Below are 27,313 nucleotides of genomic sequence, written 5' to 3'. Positions count from 1 at the left end.
ATACATAAAAAAGTATATTATTATAAGAACAATTTTACCGACTCGAGTAAACAGTGAATTGATTGCTGCTGAAACGTGAATGTTCTTTTTTCACAAAATTAAAAAAAATAAATATGAAAACTACGCCATGATTTTTGTCTATTTACTCGTCAATCAAAATGACATAAGTTAAAAATGCATTAAGATAAAAACCATGAGAAATTGCCAGATTATTTTTACTGACTCGATGCCTTGTTGTAGGTATGTATATACATTAGGTCTGCTGAAGCAATGGAGCAGTGCTAGAGATAACAGTACACGTCGGGCTGTCAGACATGCATGGTTATTAAGCACGACAGAGGGCTGTAAAACGGCAACTCTTGTATAAAACACGACACCGAAATAACCAATTAATTTAGCCTGGTTGTAGACAATAGCCTTTTTGGTTATAATGCCAGTATGTCCGCTACGTTGACCAGTCTGATGTAACTTCGAATTGCTGGTCAATGCAGCATACATTTCTCGTGATTAGTGTCAGACAGTGAATACTGTTCGTCAGTGACCGGAACTGGATTGTATCTGATGTCATTTCCCCTCGTTTCATTTGACACGATATCACCATTCACTTTGTCGTCCATTTGATAATTCTCTTTCCGGTTCCGTTTATCAGATGACTTTCTATCTAGAGTGTCTGTGTTGAATGATAAAGTCTGGTTGAGGGATGTGTGGAGTCGCTTGGATCCTCCAAATGATCTGTCTCTAATTCGACGTCTCCATGTTTTTCTCAAGTGAGTGATCACCTACAAAATATATCACCGTATTCAATATATTTGATCCGGATACTGGTATTTGTTTAACGTTGAAAGCAAACGTTTTGAATATTTCTGTACTTCAAATTTTATAAATAATCTACATTTTAATAACTTCAACCTATTCCTGTAGACTGCGATATGGTCGAGTGATATATTAGTAACAAATATCTATTACACAAAAATGTTTTGTAAACATTGTATAGCATTCATCAACTCAACTTCGAAGCCTCGAATTCGTAGTAAAACTACCAGGATGTGTCTATAGAAGCAAGGAAGCTTATTGGAACTATGAACAACATATGGAGGCAGATTATCCGCAATGGAAATAGAGGAAGACCGAAATAGCTAAAAGTCCAAGGTGTAACAATTGTATAAGAAGCGTGCAGACGACCACGTATGGCAAGTTTTGGACGCATGAAATAGAGGGTTCTATATAGTAATCAAAATACTCACGAAGGGTAGGCATGGTTACAGACAAAAATGGTGATAAAGACTATATAAGGACTAGAGGAAAGAAATGCTTGATAAATGTGATGGGGAGAAGAGATGTAGGGGGACGAGAAGATATGAAGAAGCGGAGAGAAGAGAGGGGGGAGTGGAAGAGAAGATAAAGGAAAGGGAAAACAGAGAAGATAGGGATGTGTTAAAAAGAGAAGGATGGGAACACATTGACTAAGGCTTTATTTGACGCAATAAGAGCGTGTTTATGATCATCTCGAAATAATCATGTACTGTAGCAATATTTGAATCAAAATGTAGTATATAACATGTGATTCAAATGTCACCTTGTCTCTATATCTTCAATGTACCATACATCCGATTTATCATTTATATCTTAGGTTATGTTCACAAATAACATATGATACAAGATGAAACATGCATAAACGTATATGCCGCATGCTGCATGCCATGTACAATGGAAACCAGAAGACAGATATACCAAATATTAACTATAAATGTGCCGAGCACTCGCGCAACGTAATAAGTATTTTAACAAGTAAAAACCCAGACGCAAACATTTCGGAAAATAATTACACCGTTAAAGCAACGATACAACATTGTTTTTGTTGATTATATTTCACAACGTAAACACTGGTTATGAACATTTATTTAACGTATACTAATATACCTCTCTTTCTTCTGATTTCCATATGTATTGAGAGCAAGCTAGCGACACTTACGGCTGACTGTTTATATGAGCACGGCAACGCCACGATGTCGCTTACCTCACTATTCAGGAAGCAAAATATGAGAGCGACAAAAAACCCCTGTAAAAGAAAATAACAAAAAGTCCTCATCGTTTCGCATGTGTTAATTATCATTTGTGTTTAAACAAGAGGCATTGATTAGAGTCATTAAAATATACCTGTGATATTCTTTGACTTACATGACCTAACTGAACTTGAAGGTCAATGTAGAAATCAATAATCTAGGTATGTTTGTGAAATAGCATATGAAAGTCAAATAAAAGACATATATATTTTGACTTTAGTCTTAATAATAAATTAATGAATAAAGCCAATTGAAAACTATAATAACTTACTTGTAAATTATTACAAAATAAAGAGAATCTCTCGTACTCAAGTCCTGCTTGTTTGTTAACTGGGATTCTGTAGATTGTAACAAATAGTTGTACTCCAAATAACGGGATCAGCACGAATGTGGCCTTAACGGCCTTCCTGTAAAACAAAATGGAATTTAAAAGAACCTGAGGTGAAACGTCGAATCGAAATGTGAGAACATCTATATATATATATATATAATTTTCAAGGGTTCTACTTTTCCGAATTGGAATAAAATCGCAAAAACTTTATCTCAAGATAAAAAATATCCATTACATTTTGCTCCTACTAGCCTCTAATAAAACTGCAAAACTTGAACCATCGAAGAAAACAACCTTTAGAGTAAACCATTTTCCACTTGAGTTGTCCTAATATAACCAATGTTTAAATTAAAGGAAAGTGATTGAAAAAGTCTGGAGGAAATACCTAAGCTAATATGACCTCATAACGAAGTCGACGTATATAAAAAAAATACAGTGCAATTTTCAACATGTTGAATTAAAAGCTGGTACAGACAGAAGTTTTCGGCCCCCTCTGCTAATTATCCTGGTCCTTTATGCAAGTCTAGCAACATCGCTAATTGCGCCTCTGTTTTTCTCTAACGGGTTGTTTCATTAAGGCTTAATGTCTTTCCATAGTCGTGAAGTCTAAGGGGACGCCAAACGAAGAGAAACCCAAGTTTTTATGATGGCGACAAATAAATTTCTTTTGGTATTTGGAATCAATTCGACTCTGCATGGGTTTCTTAATTTTTTTTACACACTCACTAATTCAAGGGAAAAACAAAACTACATACATACCGGAAATTACTTGGTTCATTAGGATGGGACTGCAGTTGTGTGAGAAGGATCCTCAGGATGTTACATAAAAATATGAAATTTACCTGCAAGGAAATATAACAAAAAACTATTCATATTCTATATGTTAGATTTGGGTTTTTAGCATAATGGACATTGGATATGTAGAATAAAAGATAGCAGTGCCTAATTTTGCCATGTTATTTATTTTTGTCTTTGGTCTTTAAATTGAATCCTAATGTTTATTTCTTTTTTCTAACCCACGGGAAATTTCTTCTTCCAAGGTTAGCAATGGTCAGAAGGTGAGGAGGAAGCATCCTATTTTCTATATAATCTGTGGATATTTTCTTTATACAAAACTCCTACACCGTGATTAAGGAGGTTAGATTATATAAAAAAAATACAACGAGTATAAGAACGGGCATAAGATACTGACCACTGGGAACTTTGTAGACATCTGATACTGTGCTATGTGTAACTGAGTTCTAATCCCGCACTAGACTCAAGATTAATCGCATAAGAACGGACGAGACATATAAGTTATTACAGACAAGAGCCACATGCCTCGCCTTTATCCGATGATACGTATTGATAATTATCTTATTGGTCACGGTCAGACACCTCCTCTAGACTGACAGAGAATAAACACAATACTTAATGGAATCATGTCTACCTTCCTTAGAAGTAATTTTGCATCGAATGATCAAGATTGTAAAGAGAGGTATAAGTTAATCTCGTCAGTACACTACTCTATTGATAGTACATCTTTTCTAACTTAAGTCTATGGCATTTATTTCTTATAATCGGAGACAATTTGGTTTGAAAACAAATTAAAGCTCAAGGAATATACAAATCTGTGGGTGCCCTATGCCCTTTCAGGGTCCTTGAATCAGGAGGGGCAATAAAGGTATTAACGGAGGGAAGCATAACAACGGAATGCATTATTGAAAAAGGTCAAAACGATAAAGTTACCGATATTTAACGTCTGTTTTGCTATGGATTTATGTAATAAAGCTAGGATTTACGTGAACAATAACAATGCAAAAGAACAAATATTATTACCGAAACATTTCTTATTCTAGAAACTGATAGCAATTGGTCTTCGCGAAGCCGCATTGTTGGCATGTCAAACATCCTAATAACGATGTAAATATAGCGTCCGAATACATCATCAGCAAATCAAGCTGACGGCAGTGGCGTGTATCATATAATCAGCTCTGAATGGTACAATGAGGCAACACTAACTAAAGTATTTTGCTGTTTCGGAAGTCCTTAATGTTACCTGGGGGAGCACTGACCAGAAAATATCTTCCGTTATCGAGGTTGTACACATGGCTATATTCGTATAGTTTATATGGTATGCTCTGTAATGTACTTGGCACCCTTAGTCCATCGAAAGATTTATGTACGTCTCGGCGCCTCAAATCATACTTGACATGAGCCATGAACCTGTTGTGTATTCATGTCTTGTATAATACGAGAGTCCATGTGATAGATAAAAGATTTTACAGGGGTCTTGGCACCTACAGTTGTTTGTTCGTTGTCTGTTCTTTAAAAGTTATTTCCTATTTTCTATTCTTTTCTCTGTTCTTGATCTTCATCATTTGAAATTTCTTAAGAATCAGTCATTTTGATTTTTCGTATCAGTTTTCTGATCAGTTGCAATGATAATATTGCGGAAATTAAACGTTTCATATGAAGCTCGGGAATGATTCGTAAAGTACTTTGGTAGAAATAGTGATAAAACCTTTCATTATCAAAATCCTAATGGTAAGTCTCCCATTAATTATAAGGTTATAAGGAAAAAGGGAATGTAATTCATTGCCTGTTCCCTATGCTAAAACATTTGCTAGTGCATTTAACGAATATCCCAGTCATGGCTTGTTTACCAGGACGTTTGTCCACTCTGACCAATCTATTATATTCTTTTTTTTTAAATCACGTTAAGATTATCAACAAGTTATTGAAACAACAAAGTGTTTTCTGAATGTCATTGTAATATCATACAAATTATTTAAATCTCATAAATCTCGCATTGTGACTTCACAATACCGCGTGACCAGTTGTAATCACAATAACAGTCTCATCACCACATTAATCTTCTTATGTTATTAAATATACAGCAACACATCATCCAATGATAAACAAAAACCGACACTGGCTATTTCTCTCTGCAGCCCTGGAACTTTTCATGGCAAAATTTAAGGTTCAAAGTGCGACATTTTATGGGTAAGGCAAGAAGACTAGTTTGATCCTTTGATGTACATCAAACGAACCTCCGTGTCGCAAAATGGTATGTTGTACCGGCTTTGAAGTTGGGTATAGCGTTTTTTTTATTCTTCAAAGGAATGTTTCAGTTTTTGCTTTGTCAGTTAAATTCACCTGAAACTGGCTGTAGACCAATCAAATTAATCCGCTTGTGTCTTGAACTTTCAAGGAAACGTTCAAGCGATTGCAAAGAGTGACAGTGATTGTAACCCATGCAGTATCGACGATGGAACAAACGAAAATATCAACATAACGTTTGCATTGATTACCAAATAGTTAAAGTTGTGTTTTTTCCGTATGTAGTCCCCATCGATATTTTTTCAATTAATTTTCATCTATTTCATTCCCTCAAGACCAGCTTTACTTACAATTAAACATGCTAAGTTAGGGGCATAAAATATCCACTCTTTATCCTCATAACTAGTAGACCAGCAACTGAAAGGAAACGACTGTGAGGATTAGTACACATTCATGTAATTTAACAAATTGTATTGCAGTTCAGTTAGAAAGACTAAATGTCTTTCTTTCGGCATATTTCCTACTGTATGACTGGCTGTATTTGCCAATATAATATATCAATTAACCGGCCACTGGTATAAAAAAATTCTATCGGAAAGCATGTCTCTCTTTTCTTGCTTCACAGGCTTGCAGCTGATACCTGATCAGCCATTTCAACATAACATTGTTTCCTGGAAAAAATATTCAATCTATCTAAATAAAACAAACAAGTAGCTGACTCGAGTATGTATCATGTAAATCTGTATATAATTAAAAAATAAGTGATTATCATGTTGCTAAACACGTATATCCTTAACCTTTTTTATTTAGATTTTTCTTTTCCGTTTCTCTATTCTGTATTTGCCTGTGAAAGGTGAGTACAGTACGAACTGTGCCACCTGGCTACTCTATTTTTATTAAATGCTATTTCTTTTTGTGAGTAAATATCAATAAGCAACCGATCAAGAAAGCGATCAGGAGTAACTGGTCTTGTCTGCATGCTAAATGTGCAGAGACCGGTCGGCAGACGAAGTCGACCTGCCTGTTGGCTCCAAGATCTATGAAATCGCCTAAGACCATGTCTTTGTGTTATTGATAACATAGTATAACTTCTGTGGATCTCTTGTGATTTTTGAGACGAGTTAAGGATACTCCATCCAACACAGCACCTAAGAAGATTTATCACGGAATGTCAAGTCTTCAAAGTGCCTTTTCGTGTTTGATTCTATCCACAGACATTAAATTATATCTATAATTGACTAGTGACATTTCAACAAGTGCATGGTAACCTGAATGGCAAATTTTGTAACTTATTCTTCCTTTACTACACTTGTCATATATCATTTCATGGTTAATCTTTTTAAAGGACATTTATTTCAGACTAATAAAAATCACAATCCACGAAGAAGACAGAAAAGTATCCACTTGGGTCTGACTTTTCTTTTACACCCCTTTTTGGGGAAATAAATTTCAGTGCTTATTATACTATTATCGATAGTTTGGGAAAAGGAACAAGTGTAAATATAAGCGTGTTGTATCTAATATCTCTATGTCAACGATTGGCAGTAAACGGCACGTATAGAAGAACTAACATTAATGGGTAATTTGCTGGAACTGGAGGAACATATTACTATCGTGGTCTTTTGTTGATATAATTTTTAGCAGTTTTATTGTTATACCAAATGCAGGTTATATCAACACAGATTGGATATGATGTACTTTTTGTCCTCGCGGTAATTCATACCATTTTTATTGGAATGAACGTCAACGTGAATACAGTTCAATCAAATATGCCATACCGAATTAGTTTTTAAAATGTACTGAACTGTTTTATGGTAGGCTGATGCAGAAGAAATAATTTACAAGACTTTAGCCCAACTGATACAAACGTCTATAACATCAGTTAGCGTGATATATTGGAGGGTTTCCGTATGAGTATGATATAATGACATGTTTGATACTCGTTAGTACTTTGTTGAACTTGTTTGGGAACATGATATTTGATATATAGATTTAACATGATCTACAAGACGGGAGTCGTAGTAGAAAATACTTACCCTTCCGGCAGATGTTTTTTTCTTCATTTATTTGTGCAAGAATTTCCGTGTAATTATTTCTTTCATTCATATATGCTTTTTTCATTCAATTAGACTTTGAATTAGGATTCTATTGACATAACAATATTCTCTATGATTTTTTTCAAAAGAAAGTTTGTAGCAGGCATTAACAAAATATACGGACCGTCTCACCTTTCGTTGGCATATATTCCACGGATTATAGCGTAGATGGTTGACGATAGAAGAGGAATACCTAATAAAAAAACAATAAAACACAAAACAAAAAGTTTGATTATACAATGTTATAATTCTATTTTACAAAAGAAAACACATGTCAAGTGATGTGTATAGTTAATACCTGTGAATATCTAGGAGTGACATGAAGACCCTAGACGGTATTAATAGAGGAAGACAGTGATTTCAAACAAGGCATAAGGTGGTTGTATTGTAATCTACAGAACTTGATACCAAATATACACAATAATAGTAACCACGTGCTTTATGATTTCGCGAAGACGTTCTCAGTTTACTAATCGCTCAGATATTTATTAGAGAGTGAGGGAGTAGGATCAGTCGTATATCGTTATTATCATCAGTAGTGTGTAGTTTATTTAACACTATTGGAAACAATTCACACTGAAGGAAAGTATGTATATTTCAGTATCGGAACTACTCGTCCGGACGTAGGTTTTGTATCAACGTAGATCCGTTTTGCCTCCATCATGGTTCCTTATTCAGACATGACCGGGGTGAAAATTTAAATGAAATAACAAATTATTGGAATTAGATTCACAGAAATATTTTCTATACAATACTATTCCAGTTATTTTCATCAAAATGCTTACATGTTCAGATTGTTATTATTTTCTATTATCTGCTGTATCCTATTTCAAATAAAGCCTGATTCTTGTATGAATATTATGATATTGTGTTATGAGAGAGAGAGAGAGAGAGAGAGAGAGAGAGAGAGAGAGAGAGAGAGAGAGAGAGAGAGAGAGAGAGAGAGAGAGAGAGAGAGAGAGAGAGGGGGGGATGAGAAAGAGAGAGAGATATATAAGTATAGAGAGATAGACGGACGGACGGACGGATATCATAACTTATGGGAACATAGAAGTTAAGATAAATAGTGGCTAGGAAAAAAAGACGGACATAAAGACGGTGTATGTTTGTCTAAGTAATGTATGTAATTAGTAAACGTGTATACCAAACTACTGATTTTATTTCAAAAGGTTTAAAAATCCGAAAACAATTATTTGCACAAGCCCTGTTGCGTTGTAACATTTAATAGATGTGTAATCGAACAAAAATGTGTGATTGATCTTCCATTAAAGTGTTTAAAGCTGCTGGAAATAGCAAGATAAACTACACAGTCGACATTGTAAAGCATAAAACAACAATATCCAATCGGACAGCGTTGCAGTCCGCCTTTTTTATCATTACTTAATTAAGCGTGATATCTGATCGTACGATAGATGGATGCCGAGGTTTCAACATCTCGGGACAGAAAGTGACGGATTAATGTGACACTTAATACCTGTGTATTCAATTAATTAGTCTAGACTTCTGGGCCTCACAAGTAAAATAAATCGACAGTGCGACTTGTACTAAATAGTTGTTTTTACAATAGTTCTGGCACCAAATGTAATCAAACAAGTCTGCATTCATCAATTATTTCTTACATCAAAGTTAACGTTATATATAAGTATGCGATGGTGTCTACAGAAAAGGCGTCCAATAACTTCATCCTAATCTGAACAATTTGACAAAATTTCATTTATTACCAGTTCACCTAGCTTATGTGTACCAATCTTTCAGAATTCGATATCCGCACACTTTCTTTGTTATAGAAACTTATTTTAGTTTTTTTTTTTTTAAATAATGTTTAATCATTGGCTCGAAGTTTTATAAGAGCCCTTGTTTTAATGTGTAGTGTATAACGATAATGTAATATTGGTGATAAAATTATCATTTTCTAACGAAAATATATGACCTCAGTCTCAGAAAGTAGCATAAAGCTATTCGCTTTTTGATACACCAAAGGTTTTCATAACTCTTATATACGGTTGTCTTTCACATTTACATTTTTGATAGATATTTTTATTTTCCACATTTATAGTACATCAGTTCTGGTATATGACTTATTTGGTTATTTTAAATATTTGTGTTCTCAATGTAAGTGTGAAATGCACTACTATCTAAACCACTCAGATATCATGTAAATGGTATGTCGGCACACAACACCGATAAGAGTGCACTGGATTGATTGGAAGGCAATAAACGCTAGAACATGCTATTGTTCGATATTACCGAAGCAGAAGTTGTCACGGGCAAATCCCCCGAGTTGGTAAGATATGCAGATGACTTGCCTTATAAGCCATTTTCTTCAATGATGTATTTGCTTAAAGAGAAAGTAATCTTTGGGATTTTAATTTAACTTATGTGTATGTATAAATCTATTTTTTGCAATGTCACCAGGACACTAAAGCAAACATTATTTTATTTCCCGTTCACGTTAATGTGTGTGTCTCGTCCCTCCTGAAAATTAATCCCATTACCTCATAGTGTAACGGATCTCTATCGTGTATGTGTGAACACGCAACTGAATTTTCCATGGTTGGTTTCGCCTATAAGCGTTAGCTTTGAGAACAGCTACTCCACGTCTAAATATGCAGAGTTTTTATAATTGTCTTCAGTCGCTCCATAAACAGAATCGGCTTTAATCTCCTCACGTAACACGTAATCAAGAATGGACCAGAGCCCTCATAAATTCTATTTTAAAAATCTCATTTTCACATTAGTAGTAATGCCATATCTCCAGCTCATCATTGGTTTGCTCGTAAGATAAAAATGTCATTGATTATTATGCCATTATAATGTCATTAGCCGCACATCAAGAAATATGAATTCTAATAATATGAATTTCCTATAATTTTGAACGTAACCACCGCCGTATGCGATCAGTAAGCTTCTTATTTGATTTGACAGACATTGTAATGGCAGCATAGTTCATGTAGCGTTTTAGAAGACGCTGCAACATGTGAATAAACTTCCGTAAATGATAGACTAAAGACACAAGGGTATAGCATATTAAGTATTAAACACATTGTATGTCTATTAATGAAACATTATAGATCATATAGCTGTTTAGTACTTCTTAAGGGTCTTAGCGTCACTGACGAGTTCGTGAAGAACGAAACAGCTGAATGATGCAGTCTAGTTTGGCTCTGCTGTATCTTAAGTTGTATCAAAAAGGTGTAGTTCATTTGTGTATCTTTTGAACAATATTTCAGAACTTGTCAGTGATGCTATTTCTCTTATGCTTTAAACATCATATATGACCACTGAATAAAAAACGGGATTACTTGAGAACAAAATCAATTTGCTTTTAATGAAATGGAGTTTAACGTCCCATCAAGAATGTGCACTTGATTAATTGGGTCACTGATTGTTTTTGCTATTTGAATGAAACTGAAGCAAGAACCGGTAGGAATACACCCCGCCCAGATAACAAAAACTGACAACGTCCTTATCACACTTTGTCATAACTTTAGTTGTGTTGAAAATCAAACAGGGAGCGGCAAGCACAAGATATATATATTGTTTTTTCTCGGTCTGGGGACAGAATACATAGCCTTGCATTAAGGAAATAAGATTATAGAAGAAAGAAGATAAAGATCCCAAAATGTGTTCTTCTTGTGATTATGGGAAAGCAGGCATGCTTCCAGGCTCTGTCAGGTCAGTTGTATAATCTATACATATAAATTAACTGTATTTTACTATGTTTATACATGTAATCCTATGTATGAACTTGAATTGCATTTCTTTAATTTGAAAACATCGTTATATTTATGCATAAATATTGCAAACGGACGTATAACCATCAGACAAATCTTCACTTAGTGTAATAAATATTTCTATCTTTTTGCAATTTAGGTTGGATTTTGTGGTGCTATATTGTTTCAAGCATACATAATTGTATATGACAAATGTCCAACGGAGCAACCGTTTTGACAAGAGCAAATACGTTACCTAGATTTTGTTTTAGGTCATCATTCTCTTAAAGGAATATTCAAACAAAGTCAGGATTTCTTATGATGTTTTTCATATAAAAAAATCACAAAATGATCTATTGATGTTTTTATAGAAAAAATGTCACTATATCAACAAGCGTCAGATATTCCATTTCTTGAGATTCTATATAGATCTAGCTAGATCGATTTAAAATAGCAACTCCTTCATTTCTTAGCCGAACAGAGTGACATGTTTGAGTAAAAGTAATTGAACTCTGATCCAAGGAGAACTTAAGCGAACAGCGTACATATCTTTGCGTTTAACCAGTACTTTGGAAAAATAGGATTCCTCTATGTATTCACAATGGCTAATTCCACTCAGATCATTTACTAAAAATCATATAAATTGGTTAATATCTGTAAATTCTGTAATGTCACATTTATCAACAGTATCCAGTTTAGAATGAGAATTACAGCTTGATAGATTAGGTATGTAATACTGAATCCTTCCATCATCGAGGATTCAATAAAGACAATTGTCGTCGGATGAGTGATAATGTTTTGAAAACTACATATATGTAAGTAACACATTCATGTCCATACAAGTACAGCACCATGCAGCTGTTACATACTTCATAAGGTCATTAGTGATGCTAGGGACCTGGAAATATGGAAATATGTCAACTTACCCCAACCAGTCACATAAAGCGTGATTAAGGACCGTGGAGGGGAAAACGCGTCACTCATTAAACGATGAAGATAGAACCCTTCACAAAACATCCATGTAAAACTCGTGCATTTAAAGTAGATCATGAAGAAGGAGAGCACTTTACATCCCACCTGTAAGAATCAGAAGTAAATCATGGTACACTATAACAACACCGTAAATATCAACAATACAGAATCATAATCGATAATACTAGGGCAAAGAAAAAAATATTTACTTGGCTACCCATGCAAATGTGTCAGGAGAATAAGACCAGGTGTTATGGAAGAGTCAGCCGGTTTTGGTTCACCAACCATGTAAATCTTGGACAATTTAAAATTGTGAAAAGACTCTCACAATTGAATAGTTCATACCAATTCAGATAAGATAAAGCAGAGTCAAACGAACAATTATACTGAATCATCAAGTTGTTTCGTCTTTCTAGGATTCATCAGTGATGCTCAGACCCTAATTGTTAAACATTCGACGGTGACGGTGAAAAATCCAAAGTGATCGAAAGAATTGTAAACATCTAGATTGGGATGTACACTAGCCTCATAATTGAGTTAAGTTCGTAATTTTCTTACATATTGTAATTATAGAAGAACGTCACGTAAATGTGTAAATTCTGATCAGTGCCACTATTCAAATGAATTAAAAAGCAGGTTAAGCAAGCCTCGAGGACTAAGCGTCAACCAGATGTGTCTATCAATTGCAATCATGTGAATACGAAAGAAATGACACGTTCCCAATCTGGAATACGGCGAACACAACGAAAAAAGATGTTAACTGACGAGCTGCGAACAAGTCCAACGTCATATCGCATAAGTAAATATAATATTTCTCAATGAGATCGTAAACCCAAACTCCCCCGCCGCTCCCCTCATTTTCATCATCCTGCATCTATCAAAAACCTTTGTTGTAAGCTTGACTGTCAGTTGCGACATCCTGCACAAAAATCTTCGTACAGCTTGTAAAATGTTACGACTTCGAACACTGAGAAAATACAAGAACACTTTTTTTTTAAATTGTAAAAATCTTATATAAATTGTATGTTAACTAAAAAATAAGTAGACAAACTTTGAGAAAAATAATAAAACATAGTAAGTGTTTCGGATTGGTATGGGTTAATCAAAATCATTGACTATTTCTTTCGCTATTGCTTTAGCTTTGTTTTGGACTGATAGGATATTTGTTTTTGTACTAATGGATTAAAACAGATGAAAATAATGGGTTTGTGTTCGAAATAACGAAGTCGAGGATGACAGTGTGTAACAAAGTCTCGAACATGTGATTGATCTTAAAAACATAACAATGTACAATCATAGATTCTTTTTATGTATACATATGTACATAAATGTGTTAAATTTGAATCAAAAACTACTTTTTCTTTTTCTTAATTTCACGGTTCATCTGTTCGACTGAATTGCTTTCCTTCCATGAAGACATTTTGATTATTTGGCTTAAAGTAATATGCTGTGGTAACAAAACTGCTAGATTGGATGAGGAAGAAAGTTCCAGCGCTTCGTAAAACCTGAGATTTCTCTGCCTTATGTACCAGGATTTTCAACAATGTCTTTGTAATTACAAAGGACAGTATGCCATTTCTCACACACAGCGCCGTTATGCTTAAAACTCGATTAACTGGAGAAAGGGATTGAGTTAGAGTTTCGAAAATGCAGAATAACAAATTCAACAAATGACTATCAACACGATAAATCACACTGATTGCCTTAGCGAGAAGTACATTTGACGAAACTCGTAAAACAAGCTTGTAAATTATGCATTTTGACCTAACTATTAAATGACAATCACATGATATAGTCTAATGTGTTATACATAGATAGCAACAATCAAAAGGGACTTTATTGATGTTCTCTGTTTTCCTAGGTTAACACTATGCCACTTCATAACAAATGACATTGCAGTTGTTTATCTTCTGTCGCACGAGGTATCCCGTAATTGATCTGATGAACGTGACGAATCTGATCCGGGGCATATCAAAGAAAAAATGCCACAACACCACGTGAGCTCCTCAAATACTATATATAGGAATGATGAGCCGAATTATTATCGTTTGTTTGCTGGTTTGATCGCCCCGGGTCCCCTTGAACAACCGGAGTCATTTTGAAGCGGGATATCCTCGCAGGACCAGGTGGCTACCTCAGTGAACAACATATTGGAGGTTCGTCGCATGTTATCCAAAGAAATTAGGATATAGTGTCCTGACTAAAAATCACAACTAGTCAGAGGTTTCCGAGAAAAATGTAACGCCATGGGTAATGAGCATCGAACCACGCACCTCGGATCCTCGCCACATACTTCAGGCGATTAAGCATGAAATGGAGATATTTCTATATTTATATGAAAGAAAAACCATTATTGAAGTGGGCATCATTACGTCTGTAGCTAACGGAAACGGCATACCATCAGAATGGCCTTTCCATCCAACGGATTGTACATTTGTTGGTAAGCAATTTGTTATAGCTTACGAAAAATGAGAAATGAATACGATAAAATAAAAAAAAAGATATTTTGGAAATGTCAGGATAACCATAGATGACTTAAACGATGTTTCCTTGCAAACCTGTCATTTATAATGACTATAAATGCCATATCAGGGGGATTCAATGCTTAAGTACAGTGTATTGTAAGATATGATTCGGTATTATAGGTACACAAATGGCTTTTAAATGATCAATGGGCCATTTCCGTATTTTACGACGAAACCTGACAGAATCCGTTAGTCATGGCAATAAAATATTTTGTTCTTGTAGGTTAATTGTGCTATCAAACATTTTCCTTGAGACTTCAGAGGAACGAACGGTGGACAGATAAAACATATTCAATACGTGGCGTGTTTTATGCTTAGCTATGCGTCCACGAGCGCCCGTGGAGCTAGACATTACATGCATACGTACCATTGAACAAACAGTAGCAGTATAAATTATATGCCTGATGCACAAACATGTACAACGGACAACTTGAATTGTCTTGTCCCGTTTACATTACGCTGTAATAAGACAGTACTATATTACAGGCATAGCAGGGCAGCATTCATAAAACCGATAACAAAATGACTGAAAAATATTAAGTGAAAAAACTATTCTTGGGCGCTTATGTGACAAGCAGGTTCTGCCATCGAAAATCACCATTGGTTTCTTCTATAGCATCTTCTCTGACAAAGGAGAGTATTAGGCGGCTCTGAATTCTTGAGCAACAATACACAATTTGAGTGATGTTTTCTTTCGTTAAACTATCCAATTACAAAGGATTTAATTAAATCTTTAGATATCAAACCCCCTAAAACTGGTATAGCCATGCTGAAGTGGACAATGTGAAGCTTTATATTTTTCATGAAAAATATATTTGTGTTCTCGGTGTGTCCTTTCTATTTGGGGAGACTTGAAAGAATGTCTACAACGCAAAAACTAGTTTTAAAAGAAGTGACATTTCCTTAATATCAAACATGTTCATGTTGTTAAACATTTACTAGTTTGAATTTCTGAAACCTGAGAAATGCGTTACAAACGGCATTGCTATCTATTACTCGATCAGTGACTGATGATCAGAAGTAACATCCTCATTTAAAGCTGAAGATTAGGTTGAAATTAGTGTTATCATAGCTTTTTTCAGTATGCAACGTTTAGTTCAATACTGGGGGGTATTTTATATGAAATTCAACGTTTTTCATACCCTGTTAATACTGAAGAACACGTTATTTGATTTCATGTGCATGTAATCATTTTTATCAACAATGTGATTTTAGCCGAGCGTAATGTTATTAGTGTAATTTATGTACCAGGTAGTGGTGTATCTATATAGTTTCATATCGCTTCCCAGTGTGTCAATGAACTTTTCGCGCTTTGTTTAGTGTGTAAGATAAGACAGTTTGTTATCAATTTTATTTCACAATTGTATTGTTTCATGGAAATGGGATGCAGTACAGAATAGATATAAAGATATTCCGAGTCTATATGTCGTTCTAGAAACTCAATAATACATTTTGTTACAGTTCTGTGTGGTACAGATTTTATTTATAATACAGCATCATAGTCGATAGAAATGTAGTAAAACCAATGAACAGTCACATGGCTGATACTATGACTGATTTGAAACCTATAACGCATTTATATACGATATGTATACCTCAAACGCAGACAGGTTAGGTACATTTGTAGGTGTTTGGACTGTTAAATTCTGGACATTCTGTTTTGGAGCCCAAGACAGGCAATTAAAAGGTCTCGCTCACATTTTATGCCTACTTAGCGAGCGAAATGCTGAATGTCAAACCCAATCGAATGACTCGAACCGGTATCGCATTAATAAGATGTCCAGTCCCTAAAAGAAACATCCTCTTGGAATCAGATATTGTAGACACATGGCACCTTTAACATTTTGAAGACAAACTTTTATGTGTGTCAAAAGCAACAAAGTGAAATATTCTAAAATAGTAAATATGATTTGATGTCTCAGCAGAAACAATGACAACCATTTTTATGATTTCGTTGGTTGCTTAATGATTGCATGCTCCACACGTTTACATCTTCCTTGAAATAACCTAGGTCGGATCTAGATGACGATATAGCAAGACACTAAAAATTGTCTGCAGGTTTTCTATCGCCCGAACCACAGGTCAAGGACGGGCTGTAAAATGATAAAGGCTTTGGGCTTTGCCATAAAAGAAACACTAAAGGCCATATATTGCAGTAAAAAATATGACTTCCGAGAATACCTGTCGTGTAATTTATAACAATAAATGTGATTTTATCAAACATACCCTATTATTTTGTGTTCTGGTTATTCGATAATAACATTTATGATATGATGTGGTATTGTGTCTTATCTAAGTTTCGCGAATGTTCAGTTAAAGCATACATGTTCGTTATAGTTTTGTACATTTTATCACCAATAACGTCAACTCGGTTTCTATTTTTCCGAAACCCGTAATATGTTACTTAAAGAAAGTGAACAACAAAGTATTGAAGATGCTTATGTTTTTTTTTAAAAGTCTTTTTTCTTAAATCACATGCTACCGAAGGTAAATAAGATATAGAATGTGGTGTCGTGTTAATAAAGTTTACACAAGAGTCTTCTAAAGCTTTGCTGACGTGGGTTTTGGAAAAGGCGCTTTTTCCTAATTTCTCTAAAGGGCGTGCGACGGGACATCCGCGTTTTGTTCAGTGAGGCACGTCAGCTACTTCCAGCGGAATCCTTATCAAAATCAACCCAGTTTTTATTGGACGATAAATCCCGCAAAATGAAAAATTAGATAACAGACATAAAATATTCTGAAATAACTGATAACATTTCGGACAGTGTTCCACGAGAATGGTTTTAAATAATTAAAAGTGCTTAAATGCTACACAGAGCCTCGACTGCGCTGTTGGCAGAGCATCAAGGTGAGTGGTTCGATCTATAGTTAGACCAGTTTGTGTTTTTTTCTGGAAGGAGAGATCACGGACTGACTTGTGGTGTTGCGGATATAGATAATTTACTGTCGGCCTCTCGAATGTTGTTCACGAATGAGGTTACCACTATCAAGTACAAGGTAAGCTTGCTTCAAAACGGTGGTTCAATGGGCAATAGGTAGAGGAATTATTTTGAACAATACAAACATGTTATATAACACAATACTCACCCCATTCTGTACAAGTATGGTATTGAAAGCATCCTCATGTGATAAACGGTCATACGTCACCAGCATATCCCATAATATGGTCATCACTTCCTTCAGCAAGAGAGCCAGGAAAAAGTTGATATGTAGTCGTATCCGGTGCTGCTTCCGAAGTGCCCTATTTCAAATTATATGATATCTCGTATGATCGTAATATAAAGGCAATAGAAAGAAAATAACGACAAACGAAATGTATCTGGGAAAAATTCATTTCACCCAATACACATCCTGGAAGGATCATCTCTCTAGTCGACATCTGCCATTTTGTAAAAGTTCAATTTTTCACAAAAACGTTGATATAGTAAGGATGAATATTTCACTGAAATTTGTAACAATGACCATGATTTCCTTCACATTTCTTTTTTTCAACGTGTCGACTTTTCGCGATTTCATTCCACCCTCGAAAAAAACGAGGAAGCATTAGAAAATCATTGGACATTTTTATTCTAGAAATTAATTTGTAAACAACGTAATTCAGTATATGAAACTGTTTGTATAATATTCGGTATTAATGACTATTTTACAGAATGCATCTTTCGGACGTTTGCAAACCATGAAAATAATTCATTCATATTGGCTAGTATTTTCCGATTTCAACATTTAATTACACTCATTTCTATTCAATAATCAGACAAAAAGTTAAATCCGGTATACGAATTAGACAATATTTCGATATAAATTTACTTTTACTACCCGTTTGATATTTCTGTCGCCAGGGAAATCAAAGAGAGCACATCACATTTGAAAAGTGAACTTTTAATATCAACATTGTTATAACAGTTATCAATGTTGAAAGAAAATTATATATCAGTTTGGATGCGTCGATGCTGTTAGATCAACACTATGGACAGCAATTTGATCAGCGGTTCCGTAACTTATTCGAAAATTAACATTTATGGTAAATATATGGTCGCAAAATGTCGAGCTATTTAATACAATAAATGTATTAGAGAATATAGACGATAACATATACGTGAAGAGAAGTGTACATCCTTACTTGTATCTGACAAAGATATATATAGCAGGAACCAGGACGATGACACTGAATATACTACATCCCATACCAAGATAGAGTGAGGTCTTTAGGTCCTGTCGGCAGAAAGAGTTCATTAATTCCAAGTGAATTTGTACAGGCCGATAAAACAAATACTAGTTAAAAAACCAAAGTACAAAAAATAACAAAAACACAAAACAACAACAACAACAACAACAACAACAACAACAACAACAACAAAATCAATACAGAAACAACAGCAGCATAATCAAAACAAAGACAAAACACGAAATATTCATTATGTTGTAATCGATCAACAGGTCAAATAAATAGCAAACAGGATACATTAAGGTTTATATCAGGGTAAAAATGAAATGAAAATATTTTGAAACGCTGGATTTTCATTTATCGCTGTTAGCTTTTCTGTTTTAGCTGTTTCCTATGCCTGTTAGCAGTAATTGTATAATAATGTTGACTTGGTTTTTGTTTTGTTAGGACACCATATTTACAGTCTGGAACATTCCCGCTTGTGAACATGTAAGAAACATAATAAATAGGAAGAAACATGGACACGGAAAGACATTGTCTTAAATGGGTTATCCAATTCACATAGCACATTGAAATATATTCTGGATATGAAACCACGAAACTTTATTATTTCACAGCATACGCGAAACAAAAACTACATCTTAGAAAGAGAATAGATCAAGCTGCACTTTCATTTATGGGGGAAAAATTCTTTACAAAAGTTACCAACTAAAGATTTCATTATGACAACGTTAAGAAACGAAATCGAAGAATTGCAACAAGAACAAGTTGTTTTTCTTACATTTCTAGACAAATAATGGATACCAATATAGGCCGCATATCATAATAACACAGTGATTTACACAAATTGCATTTGATAACAGGCGATGGGCCATACGCATGGTGTTCTGTAAGGTATCAATCAAGTGCATTGCACTAAAAAACGCAAAAAGGCATCCTGGTCTCAAATTAGCTTGCTCTGTCTGAGATTTGTTCCAACACAGGCAAATGTTTGAAATATTGCAATGCAAGATTTATGAGATTTATTTATGTGCAAACCTGCATGATTAATTTCCAGACAATAGGCAGTGTTTAATATTACCGTAAAGTCATCTACATAGGACCGTGGAAAATACTATAGGTCTGCCACAGACATCTGCCGTTTCTTTTAACAGCCTATGTCAAACAATGAGGAACATAATAGAGCATGGCTGCAAGTGGGGAGGTTAGCAGAGTGCAGGGAGATGAACCTGTTAGAATTTAAAATAAACTGCCTGAAACAGCTTCGATTGTTTGAAGTCAATGTTATGTTAGATTGGACGACATAGACAGATGACTATAACATGGCCCTGACAAAAGCCTGAGGATAAGTGGAAACTGGGATGTACTATTGACACGGCGTAGTGCCGTTCTTGTCGACAACAATGTTTATGACCGACATTGCAGAATTTTCCGTTTTGACACCACCTACGTCTACACTGAACGTTGTTTTTCTGTAATAGTACACATGCACTTATATTTGTACAATCTATAAGTCGACATGACGCAGTATCCCTGTTCTATCCATGTTGCTGGACTTTGACTTCTTGCAAACGACCAGCTGTGACCAAACTTACGAATACATAATTTAGTTGACAATGGTCTTCGTTAGAGGAGAGTCAGTTCCTAATGAATAATGACGAATAGACATTGTCTTGCTGTTCGAACTTGGTGTGATATCTGTTCAGGGCTTGTTAACAGGAAGCTCCCCTCCCGACTGTTCATAGACTAAGATTTGCAATTAGCTCGTTAGTCAAGTTAGACAATAACTATTTCTCAGGTGTATTTATTTTCCCGAGAGGAGAACTCTTACACATATAACTGTCTTGCTGTTCGAATTTGGCCTGAATTGTATTATCAGGAAGTTCGAGTTTCCCACATGTCTGTCCACAGAGTAGTGTTTCCTATTAGCTCTTTAGCCAGGGTAGAAAACTTATATCTATTCATGACAGGAGAACACATATACAGTTAATATGGTCATATGTGCACGCATTGAGACCAGTGGAATTTTAAAATTCTGAATGTTATTTTGACTACAATAGAACTGGAGTATTATTGCAAAGATATTCTTCTTAGAATCACATACACATCTTACTCATAAGTAGATATTATTATCTTTGGGGTTTGTCTTATTTTCCTGAAATCACTGTCTTCACCAATCAATCAGCACGTAGCTCTTGGAAGCCAAACACTTTCGAGTCTGACAAAAATAAATGAATCTACATCTGGATATTTTTGAGTAAGAAAGCTAAATGCGATATAATAATAAGCTAAAGGTAACTTAAAACTTTGTAAGTTTTCAATTTTCATTGCCACAAAAAGATGTTTTACTCTAATTACTCAAGAGAATGATCAAATATTTGTGTTTGGAATTCCCTACCTTCGTGACACTGAAGTGTATGTAATGCGAGTATGTGAGGACGTACACCTGCCGAACATTTGATCTTTCTTCTTTTTCAATTTTGTCGTTTTAAAAACGTCATCTACGGAATAACGACGTAATGTTATACCATAAAATTGATATATTTAACTGCATTACGAAAACTATTTTGGGGTATCTTATTTCTGCGTGTACTATTTCATGAATCTTCGTGTAAATCATTCTTTTGTTAATATTTTGCCTTAATTTTATGGAAACTGTGTTTGGCTTATGATAATGTTGATACTTTGGTATTTTTGGATTTTTTTATACCAAGTAACTGAAGATAAAATGGACATCGACATCGAATATGACAATGTACTAGCGAGTGATTGCTGTATAATGCTTCTCCGACAGCACATAGCATTTTTATCAAGAAAACACATTTAATCGTAAAAATTCCATGAAATATAACCACGATGATCGGTGTTTTGTAGATAACATGAAGCGTACGTTCTTCATCTATTATTATTTCAAATTGCAAACCTGCAATAAGCGTTCATATACTAATGCATTCAATTAATCTTATGCATGGAATCTGCGTTTTAATTAAATTAAAAAAAACCTAGCCGGGATCTTCATAGATGTAAATGTACAGAATGACAAACACAAATGCTGCTGGTATCAGTTGCTGTTGGCAACGCTGTTTTAGTGACTGTTTGTTCCACAGTATATAAGTAATTAACCTATAAATAAGGGAAAAGTAGCCGATAAGTTTCTTGTGTTCGAAATAGTGAACCTTGGATTTATACTCAAGAGTCTTTTAGATACGATGTACATGTAATAAATAAAACCCGCATATGCATATGATTCCGGCAATATGGCGATGGTCTTTGAGCAAACGACTCGGATTCGAGGTTGAAGGGTTTTATACACGATTTTTCACAATTCCACATTTCAGTCTAAAATGATGCAGAGATGTATGTTGCCCGCGAAAACTAGTCCCGCCCCTATAGTATCGTCTCGATGTTGATGAATATGCATATTTTGAGTGCGGCACCAGTCCATATGTATGAAGTCAGAGTGGTACTTCAGAGATAGTGACATTACATACGTCATGCCAATAATACTCCCTATACGATTAAAATCTTATTGAATTGAAACCTACATACGTACCCATAGCGATTTATGACAGTAAAGCTAAAGTGATTTATTTTCTCCTTACTTTCTTGAGTTAATTTTTCGTTTAACTAAATCGTACACCGGATGACAGGAAATACCATTACTACCACGATTGATTGATATATAATGAGATTATTGTGTCGCGATATTCTGCTCAGTGTAAACACTCATCAACAACAACTCGTAATAAAAAAATCCAGGAAAATAGTTTCAACAGTTTTTTCCAGTAGCGATTAAAATAATACATTTCAAGGCCAAATCAAACTGAAATTTTATCATAACTGAAGTTATGGAAAAAGTGGTGATTTCCTATGTAGCTAATGATAGTGTGTAGCTTTCATGTGTGTAATTAACTACATGTGTTAATTGTTTGTAAGCATTTTTTACGGAACTCTTGGAAGGTGGTGGTGGTGGTGGTGGGGAGGGAGGGGAGGGGGGGTCCAATGTTTTGACACGTACAACGGTTTGCTGTACGAGTGCACACTCACAAAGTGCAACTACTACAAATGTTGTGATGACAATCTATAAATCTGTCAGTTCCTACTGGTTCGGAGATAAACTAATATCTATTTATTATGTATTAACAATTCTTTTTAAACAATGCTTGCAAATATGAAAGTCTGGACTTGTGTACGATGATAATATGATATGATAATAAACATTTCCGTACCGCCAGTCAGATCACGTGATAGACAATCGTATACAAAAATGTGCAGGAAACTCAGCTTTCGTGTCATTTAGTTATTTTGTTTTTATTGCTGAATTTTCACTAAGATTAATATTTTTCACCAGTTAATGTGTAAATAAACAATCGTATACCTTCGAAATTGAAATAATGAAACATTCCATAAGACCATAAACATGTAACAAAATATGTACATACATATATAATATCGATGACACGCGATCCTGCATGTGTTTTCCTGCTAATTTCGTTTTCTTCAAATTTCTTTAATTTGCTCAACTATGTATAGAATGATAGTAGAGTTAAGTGGAAAACAAGGTTTCCCTGTCTATCAAGGGTATCGCGAGTAAACGGGATCATATGAGAAGTGTCTGCCTTCTGCTTACAAAGTCAGCCGAAGTAGCACTTTGACGTCACATATACCACGTGACCGGTTATCACATTAAATTTCTCATTCATGTGTAGCAAGTCCTTTCGGCTGCCTAAAAATAGGTGTCGGGACATACTTGAGCGGAGCGATATCGTTGGTAGTGCTATTTGGATTATGATCTAGCAGAATTTGACAAAAACCAAATTCGTCGCCAAACCCATGTGGTTACAATCGCTTTGGTTAACATAACATGACAAGAATATCGGTGGATATGACGAATGCTTCCAGAGAACAATTTTATTGAACACAAAATGTATTAACAAGGGGCAATAACTCTGTAATTAAGAAGTTTCAGACACTGTTTTTGTACTCTGTATGTCCTTTCAGTATAACAAATTTACACACCAAGTTTTAATATCCTTTGGTACACTTTATATAGATTTAGTCTGACCAATGTATACACCCTATTCCATCATCCTAGTTTAAATGCGAGCAAAATATCATGTTCCGGACACCAAGTTTTGATAAAGTGCAATAACTGTGCAATTGCGGGGTCGCAGGCTCTAAATTTGGTACACTGTACATAGATTTATTATCATTACTGTATACACAATTTTTAATAACCCTTACTTAACTGTTAGTGATGTTATGATCCGGACACATTAAAAGGGGCAATAACTCTGTACTTAAGTGGTAGTGGCATCTCAAATTGGTATACTACACATTCTCCTAGTATGACTAATGTATACACCAGGTTACGTAATCCTAATGGAAATTCAAACAAAGTTATGCTCAGGACATGAAAGGTCGGGCAGAAGGACAAATAGACGGACGTGGAGCATTAAAATATAACAATGATATAAATATGCATTTATTAATACATTTTTTTTAAAATTTTCATCTACTTTTTATTTTTGTTAACCCTCAATAAACTATTCAGCTTCAAGCCATATGCTTTGACATTTCCTGGAACATTTCCATTGTTTTTAGGAAGAGTGATTTTACAGGCTTTAGTCTGTCGTCAAATACCACTGTTTTCAATAATTTTTGGTGAACAAAATAGAAAAAAAATCATGATAGAATTGTATTATTTGGAATTGTCGCCATGTTCTTACTACGGTGACAGGAAGGCAAATAGAATTCTCACTTATAATTTCGTCATCATCGTTGTAGTTCTTTGAAATATGATTTTGTTTAGATGTGGCTGATGAAGCCGAATGTTCATGCGGAAACCTTTTTTCTCTGATTGTCCTAATTATTAACAGCACACACGATTTCTTTTCCTTACTCTTGAATGTTTTAATGATATTAGGAAATATGCACAATTTCATGAAATTTAGCAAAATATTTTTAATTAAGATAAGTCAAATTAATTGTTTTCTTACTTTGGATATCAATATAACTTGCTTGTATGTTTATAATTAAAAATTCATGACTTCTCTGTTTGCCAAATGCTGTAAATATAATTTGTATTGTTACAGGACTTAAATAATGTTGTAGTAACTTGTGCCAAATCCTGTTGCTGGTGATTATGACAATACGATATGTTTGAAGAGAAAATAATACTACCTTATAATTTGAACACGATGTATAATCTGTCCAATACATTCCTGTTTTCATCAGCCACGTGGCGTTTGGCAGACATATCTTTTCCGCTTGCCCTGAAAAAATAAGAAAATGCTGTAAAGTTGCCATATTTAAAGTATTCTTTATTTCGAGAATGGAATATAATCGCTAAAAATGGAAACATTAAAGACAGGAACACTATAGTTGATTTCAGAAATTCTAAGGAAAATACAACATTATTTCTTAAAGCTATTGGTAATACCACCGAAAAAAAGTCAATATTTGAGGAGGAAAATTTCTACTTTTTAAGATTTGCAGCAATAATGGACATTAATTCAGTAAATATTGTAAAATATCAATAGATTTAATAATTTTCAATGCTATCAAGGAACTGCTTATGCTGCTTTTCATATAAATAAAACACAGAAGTTAAAAATATAGTGTATGGTTATGAGAGTATAGGATTGGTAGATTTGCTAGTTAGGTTTTTGTCATAGATATTTATCACAGACTTACGCGTAGGAATAGAATAAGACATGTAGAGTGGACAATTCATATAGTTGACTGTAGAAGGCGCTTTTTTACCCCAGCAACCATATCCGTCCCACGTGGCTTGACAGGTAGAATTATCTGGTGGCGGAAGTGAGAGTTGTTCCTCACAACAGTCATGCGCAGCAAAGCAGCATGATTGCCATCTCTGACACTGTTCATCAGTCAACGTTCGGCAAATTTCAGTCCTAGCTGTATCATTCTTAGCGTCAGGATTAAATCGAGCTTGAATTCTTCCTGTCTCTGATGTCAGGAACAGGAAAGGATGGCCTGGATGTGCTGTCAAGCCTCGTTTTGGAAACAAGAAGGTGTAACACCAAGCGCAGGTAAACATGTCGTATATCTGTGGGTGGTATGCTCCGAACTTGTAGTGACAAGTGCGCTCCTCCCCTTTCACAGTGATCAGCATCAACTGTAATTATAAAGGAAGATATTTTACACGAGAACCTGTAACCATTACAATTTGATTATTAAAAAAGGGTGTTGGAGTGGCGCACCACCAGCACGAAACACCTTCGTGTTCCGGTCATGAATCCTTTTTTGAATCGAGTCACCTGATCGACCAAATGCACTAGTTCAACCCGAGTTCTCCAGCTTTCACTTCCAGTAAATAACACCTTAAGTATAAATTTTGTCAGATTCAGCAGAGTCAAACAATGCTGTAAAATACATCATACATCTGTTTCGTCCTTCTAAGACTCATCACTGATGCTACATCATACATCTGTTTCGTCCTTCTAAGACTTATCAGTGATGCTACATCATACAGCTATTTCGCCCTTCTAAGACTCATCACTGATGCTACATCATACATATGTTTCGTCCTTCTAAGACTCATCACTGATGCTACATCATACATCTGTTTCGTCCTTCTAAGACTCATCACTGATGCTACATCATACATATGTTTCGTCCTTCTAAGACTCATCACTGATGCTACATCTATATCTGTTTCGTCCTTCTAAGACTCATCACTGATGCTACATCATACATCTGTTTCGTCCTTCTAAGACTCATCACTGCTGCTACATCATACATATGTTTCGTCCTTCTAAGACTCATCACTGATGCTACATCATATATCTGTTTCGTCCTTCTAAGACTTATCAGTGATGCTACATCATACAGCTATTTCGCCCTTCTAAGACGCATCACTGATGCTACATCATACATCTGTTTCGTTCTTCTAAGACTCATCACTGATGCTACATCATACATCTGTTTCGTCCTTCTAAGACTCATCACTGAAGCTACACCATACATCTGTTTCGTCCTTCTAAGACTCATCACTGATGCTACATCATACATATGTTTCGTCCTTCTAAGACTCATCAATGATGCTACATCATACATATGTTTCGTCCTTCTAAGACTCATCACTGATGCTACATCATATATCTGTTTCGTCCTTCTAAGACTTATCAGTGATGCTACATCATACAGCTATTTCGCCCTTCTAAGACGCATCACTGATGCTACATCATACATATGTTTCGTCCTTCTAAGACTCATCACTGATGCTACATCATACATCTGATTCGACCTTCTAAGACTCATCAGTGATGCTACACCATACATCTGTTTCGTCCTTCTAAGACTCATCAGTGATTCTAATGATATAAGGACAATCGCGGGATTCATCTTTGCACACAAATTGATGTAATTCTTATTGAAGTG

At 35.0% G+C, this 27,313-nt stretch overlaps 1 protein-coding gene across 1 annotated transcript; it reads right to left on the bottom strand.

The window, feature by feature from the left end:
- Nucleotides 1-482: 482 nt before the first annotated feature.
- Nucleotides 483-26,045, bottom strand: LOC132565513 (calcitonin gene-related peptide type 1 receptor-like). The gene is made up of 11 exons (XM_060230164.1): nt 25,604-26,045; nt 25,091-25,182; nt 18,863-18,954; nt 17,830-17,983; nt 12,172-12,322; nt 7,665-7,725; nt 5,787-5,853; nt 3,154-3,236; nt 2,335-2,470; nt 1,973-2,059; nt 483-779 (listed from the first exon to the last, which is right to left on the bottom strand). Exons 1-11 carry the CDS (start codon nt 26,043-26,045, stop codon nt 483-485), a joined length of 1,662 nt encoding a protein of 553 aa, XP_060086147.1.
- Nucleotides 26,046-27,313: the final 1,268 nt, after the last annotated feature.

The sequence above is a fragment of the Ylistrum balloti genome, unplaced genomic scaffold, assembly GCF_031769215.1.
Source record: "Ylistrum balloti isolate Yb309-2 unplaced genomic scaffold, AGI_CSIRO_Ybal_v1 Utg369724, whole genome shotgun sequence".
NCBI classification, from domain to species: Eukaryota; Metazoa; Mollusca; class Bivalvia; order Pectinida; family Pectinidae; genus Ylistrum; species Ylistrum balloti.
This window is presented reverse-complemented; position numbering and strand designations above follow the sequence as displayed.

Bases quoted from the DNA above. Each gene is read 5' to 3' on its own strand.
- LOC132565513 (XM_060230164.1), bottom strand. From the start codon at position 26,045: ATGCTGATCACTGTGAAAGGGGAGGAGCGCACTTGTCACTACAAGTTC. The intron at 12,323-17,829 runs GTGAGTATTGTG...TGATTCTTACAG, and splicing joins CCATACTTGTACAGAATGGG to GTGGGATGTAAAGTGCTCTC. The intron at 780-1,972 runs GTAAGTGTCGCT...TATATTTTGTAG, and splicing joins GCTCATATAAACAGTCAGCC to GTGATCACTCACTTGAGAAA.